Source organism: Aulonocara stuartgranti (genome assembly GCF_965226115.1).
Source record: "Aulonocara stuartgranti genome assembly, chromosome: 6".
NCBI classification, from domain to species: domain Eukaryota; kingdom Metazoa; phylum Chordata; class Actinopteri; order Cichliformes; family Cichlidae; genus Aulonocara; species Aulonocara stuartgranti.
In genome coordinates, this window is record NC_138944.1 from 39,147,501 (window position 1) to 39,153,443 (window position 5,943).

A 5,943-nucleotide genomic window follows, 5' to 3' on the forward strand; every position below is an offset into this window, starting at 1 on the left:
ATCGGATTTGAAAATATCGGATTTGTGCCGTTCACACTGTCATGATCAGATATGGGTCGCATAGGGTCAAAAAAGTCGGATTTGATGCGCTTTCGCTTGCAGTGTGAACGTAGCCTAAGAACGCTTTTTTCTTTGTAGGGTTGAATAATTATGACAAACTCAGCACCACGTAAAATAGTTCATATTTGTTTTGTTTCCGGTAGCTCTCTGCATCTACTACAACCTCATAAACAAAGATGAAGAAGAAGCAGAAACAGAAACAGCTGCCGAGCTCAAAGAAGAAAGGGTTAGAAAGCAGCAGCGATGAGGAGTCGTCTGATGTGGAGAGGAACTTTGCACTGATTACTGAGAGAAAAGGGACTGAGGAGGAAGATCAGTGCTACAAAATAGGAGAGGAAAAGACTGATGAAGATGAGGAACGATCAGATAGCAGTGATGAGATGGAATCTGATAATGATGAAGAACAAGAGGGAGATGAAGAGGATGGCAACAGTGATGATGACCCAGAAGATGCTGGTGGCAGCAATGAACTCCAAACAAAAGAAGACATCAGAAAGGGTGAGTGTGTCTGCAGCTCAAGAATATGAACATTACAATGCCAAACTGGTGAAGCGTGACCTGCAGGTTACATCTGCCATTTGTAAAGTGGCTAAGTATGGGTGGTGCAGCTATAATTACAACCACGTTACCTTTAAGTGCTGACGTAAGCCCTGTTTGTGCGATTGGCCACAAAAGTGTGTTTGTGTGTATGTTGTTTGTATAGAGGATATTATTTTGTTCAGTTAGGAAGTGTAAACTTGGGCTGTGCGATATGACCAAAATCTCATATCCCGATATAAGAATTCCATCGTCCGATAACGATATAAATCACAAAAATGTAACATTTTCTGTAAATTCTGTGAATCTCGGGCAGCTCGACCTGGCGGCTCTTTTTTACTTCTCATCCGTAAATAATCTGCTCTTTCACGTGATTCAGTTTATTTTGAAAAGTCTCAACAGGATCTTGAGCTTTATTGTGAAAGGTTTATGTGGAACATAAACAAGCGGACACACGATGGTGTTACCGTCGTTGTTGCTAACCACAACGCATAAAAACAGGCGCTTGTCCGTCAGTAGTGTGGTTATATAAAATATAAGAGAAAGAGAGAACTTTAAGAAATGAATATAGCCACTACAGTGACCATCAAAACGATGAAAAAATATTGCCGTAAACAGTTTATTTTGCAACACCACGAAACAAACGATAGCATAAAATGAAACGATAGATGTTTTTATATCGTCATCTGATATATATCGTTATATCGAACAGCCCTAGTGTGAACCATTGGGAATTTTTTAACATCCATTTGTTGTTGTTATTTTGTTTTTTTCTTAGCCACCTACAATCAGAGCATGCTTTCAGTTAGGGCTGCACGATTTTGCATAAAATGAGAATCACGATTTTTTGGCTTAGAATTGAGATCACGATTCTCTCACGATTTTCTTTTCCAGTATAAATATTTATTGCACTTATTAACTGCACATCAACTTCGTAACAGTTGAGACTGAACATAAAAACAACAAAATGTTGTACTGCTTGAAATTCCGTCTCCACCGTTGCTCGACGCTGCGTGTATAGAGCAGGTAGTGCAACAATAGAAAAATAGTTGCGGGACGGCACTGTGTAGCGTTTGTCTAGGGTGTTGATCATTTTCCTAAATCCCTCGTTTTGCACAGTGTTGATGGGAGCCATATCTTTGATCAGGTGATAAGTGATAGCCTCCGTAATTTCTTTGTGCCTGTGGGAGTTCGACGGGTATAGGGAAGCGCTGTATAAGGTTCCCGTTATTGATGTTTGGGTGGTTGACCGGGACGGATTTTCTCCTGTCACTTTCTCGTCATCCCTGACGTGCTCTCCGTTGTTTTTCCCTGCTAATTTTAGCATCACACGGCACAGCTTCTGTATCACGTGGTATAAGGCTCCGCCCTTGTCATTTGTTGAGCAGGAAGAGTGAGCGCTTGTTTTCATGCAGAGTACGTCCCGGATCAAAATGCGGTACAATCGTCGTCCTTTTTTTTTTTTTTTTTTTTTTTAAATCGTTGTCATTTGGAAATGAGATCGCACATAAGCATGAATCGAGATCGCGATTTTCTAACGATTAATCGTGCAGCCCTACTTTCAGTGCAGGCGAATTAACTAGCAAACACAGTGCTTTTCGTCTCGTGTTCTCACTGGCCACCACCTGTTGTGGTGCTCCTCATTTAACTGCCCTGACAAATAGGATTTTGACCAGCATAGGGTTCCCACCCTCATTTTCAAGTACTTTTCATGACAGACACACACAAACACAGATTGTTGATTTATGTATCTGTGCGTTTTCATATTTTTGTGTTCCAGCTGCTGTATGCTTTTTGGGGGGTTTTTTCAAGGTTTTTTCCCCCCCGTTTGTTTTCTTTTTCTGCCACAAACCCAATATAGTGCTGAATGTATAATTGCGCGTGATAACTAATTGCAGTGTCTCTCTGGCAAAAAATCCCCTTCTGTCTTCTTCAACCCTTCCAGAGCTGTCCAACATGTCATTTGAGAACATTGTAAAACTGCAGAACCAGGTGGGAACCAAAGTTTACAACACGGTTGCCTATGGCAGCAACAGGAGTCACGAGTCCAGCAAGAAGAAACGACTAAACAAGAACAGGTGAACGTTCTCAGCCTGCTTAGACAACTGTTAGACTTTCCTCATTTAAATCCTGCAGGGCTTTACGGTCTGCTTGTGATTTCAGGCCAGTGGAACTCTCAGCCAAGAAACCAGCACCATTCCTCCGACAGGTCATCCCCGTCAAGAAACCAGTGAGTGGAGAAAATCTCCAGTGTTGAGTTCAATGCACAAGCACTCATGTATATACAGATTTGGTTTTTGTTCTGTCCTCCAGACGCTGAGAGATCCTCGATTTGATGACTTGTCTGGAGAATACAAACCAGAGATTTTTGAGAAGACCTATAAGTTCATTAATGACATCCGACACAGAGAGAAGGAGGTGAGAAAATGAACGACAATGTGCTGAATGTAAAGAGAAACAAAAAAGACATTTTTAACTGTAGGCTGAAAAATCTAAGATGATAACAGTTGTAAAACTTGTTTGTTTCAGTTAGTGTGAGAAGAGTAACAGTGGTACCATTTTCGTTATTTGCAGATTGTTCAGAAAAAGCTGAAGAGAATAAAGAAAAACAGCCAGACGAAGGAGAAACTGCAGTTCCTTTTGAAGAGGATGGTGAGTCTTTGCTGCCTTTCATTCACTTTTAATTATGCAGTTTAGTTTTTTGTTTTTATCAAGAAAAACTAGAAACGCATTAATAGTTTTACAATTTAAGCATCTTCCTTGAAAAGCATTTCAGTTTGTTGATTTATGAAATCATAGAAGAGAATAGAGTAGAATAGATCTTTATTGTTACAAGAACAGTGAAACACAGTTTGGCATCTCTCCGTTAGCAGCGTGTAGATTCCTTTAGAATAAGAAAAAAAGAGAAGCCAAAAAGTAGACTTATAGAGCTAACTACACACAGGGAATATACATAGTAACATAAGTATCTACCAGATATATGGCAGTTATATGTACCATGCAAAGGAGCAGGTGCAATATAAGGAGCATGCATCATCAACCTCTTGTTGCTACAGACCTCTTAAAGGGCTGCACCAGCAAGCAATCTGTTGCTTGTAGTTGGCAAACAGCATTTTCAGCAGTATGTGTAAAAGTACTTTGCAATTTAACAAAATAAAAACAAAACCGCTGCAGCACGGTTACTAACTGCCACACGCAAGCGAGCGCACATATCTCCCATACTGGCATCCTTACACTGGCTGTCAGTTAGTTTTCGAATTGATTTTAAGATTTTATTATTCATTTTTGCATGTTGCAGAGGTTAGCACCCTCATACCTTTCTTATCTTTTAAACTGGTACACTCCTGCAAGATCACTGTCTGCAGATCAAATGCTCCTAGCTGCCCTGAGGTCAAGATTAAAGCACAGAGGAGACCTCTGTTTGCTGTGACTGCTCCTAAATTGTGGAACAAACGTCCCCTTCATTTCAAGACCTCCTCAACATTGGACACTTTCAAAACCTGAAACCTGAACCCACTTTTATTCCTTGTATTATTTCTTATCCAGATCTTCTCATTTTATTCTTCTTCCTTAAATTTTTATCATGTCTTCCTATGTTTTATCTCTTTTGTCTTAAATGTACAGCAGGTTGGTCAACAGTTGTTGTTTTAAATGTGCTATATAAATAAATTTGACTTTGACTTTACATGTTATAGTAATGCATTGCATGAGGTCATCAAACATCAAATTGGCCAGTGCAGCATCAATATTCTGTTTGCATGCAACAGTTCTCCAGGCTCTCAAAGTTTTTCTTTAAACATTTGCTGCTTTTTCCAGTGATTTTCACTCCAGTCTGTGTAACTGGCTATTTTCAGGGGTGTGTTTTTTGTTCTTTGCATGGGTTATAATGTGTGCGTGCGTGCGTGCGTGCGTGGTAGCAACAATAAATGGAAACAATTACAATTTCTTTGCATGGTTCTATTCGTCGGAGGTCTTTTTAATGTCAATTTTGACTTTGTGCAGGAAAACCAAGACCAAGCAAGGAAGAGCAAAGAGCAGCAGAGAGAGAGAGAGCTGCAGTTCAAGAGACAGCAGAGAGAGAGAGCCAGTGAGGGTGGAAAACCATTCTTCTTCAAGAAATGTAAGAAGATCATCACTAGATCTCAGAATGCCTATTTTCAATGTGCACATCTATTGATTCACTAAGTATTTGGCCCCAGCATTCCTTCCCATTTATTCACACTGGGACTGACATTAGGAATACACTGACCTGTGGTCCCAACTGTGACTTAGACTATTTCCTTAGGGATTATTAAAGTATTCTGATTCTGATTTAAGATGGCAATCATGAAAAAAGAAACGTTGATAAGAATTGATTTTCTTTTCATTTCTGTAAAAAATAAACAGTGACAGTATCTGTGAAGGTAGTGGAAGTTTTAATAACTGTTCTTTCAATTATTCTTGATTCTAGCTGACATGAAAAAGCTGCAGCTGGCTGAAAAATACCAAGAGCTGAAGAAGAGCAGCAAACTGGACAACTTCCTGAGCAAGAAGAGGAAGAGGAACGCCATGAAGGACCGCAGAAAGCTGCCCAAACAGCTGCAGAGCAAGAAGGCTGTCTAAGGCGTCAAGTGTCATTAAAAACTGTCAAATCATTTAAAAGATTCTTCTGATAGAAAACCCTTCATGCATCAGTCTGGCAGGCATCCCCAGGGTCTAAACAAGTTGCTGGAGCTGAGCGTCTCAGCTGGCGAAGCTGCTGGGGACTCTGACTTAGTCGCTATTATTTGATAATGCTTTCAGTGCATTTATGTTCAGATATCTGAGCTTTCTTTCATCCATTGATACTTGAGCTATCAAACGCAGGACATTGTATCATTGTGTCAAATCTATAAAACATGTACTTGTTAATAATCAATAAAGTGATGTATTTAAGTGTCTTTGATCTTCATTTGTTCATTGTTTAATTTTTGAGTAGAAAGTGCTTTTAAAAATGAAGAATGTCCTTTTCCTGCACTCTAATAGCCTTTTTTATGCAGTGAAAATATCATGCATTTCGCTGCATCATGGTTCAATTAGGGATGAGAACTGATACTTGCAGTACCTATTGACTTCAGAATTCTTAAAACAACTGTATTTTATATGTATGTGAGTACAGTAGGTCGTATATGTTCTGAGCAGGGTTAACCGTTTGGCTAGATACTCATTTGCAATAATGCCAACTCTGCTTCCACCAGCTGCCAAACAAGTTGGCAGGACACTGGTGCACACAGTTATCCAAATAGCCCCCTCCCTCCCATAGTAATTGCTGTACACATGAACAATAGTGGGAAAAAACTTGGTGAAGAATCTTACTAACTGACATCC

At 39.7% G+C, this 5,943-nt stretch overlaps 1 protein-coding gene across 1 annotated transcript in view; it reads left to right on the forward strand.

Annotated features, from left to right (window-relative positions):
- Positions 1-5,516, forward strand: part of rrp36 (ribosomal RNA processing 36) — an 8,079-nt gene extending 2,563 nt beyond the window's left edge. The window contains exons 2-8 of the mRNA XM_082535368.1: positions 204-558; positions 2,543-2,675; positions 2,761-2,827; positions 2,911-3,015; positions 3,172-3,249; positions 4,600-4,717; positions 5,048-5,516. Coding sequence (XP_082391494.1) covers positions 237-558; positions 2,543-2,675; positions 2,761-2,827; positions 2,911-3,015; positions 3,172-3,249; positions 4,600-4,717; positions 5,048-5,199 — 975 coding nt within the window. The 5' untranslated portion in view covers positions 204-236 and the 3' untranslated portion in view covers positions 5,200-5,516. The remainder of the gene's footprint in view (positions 1-203; positions 559-2,542; positions 2,676-2,760; positions 2,828-2,910; positions 3,016-3,171; positions 3,250-4,599; positions 4,718-5,047) is intronic.
- The last annotated feature ends 427 nt before the right edge of the window (positions 5,517-5,943 follow it).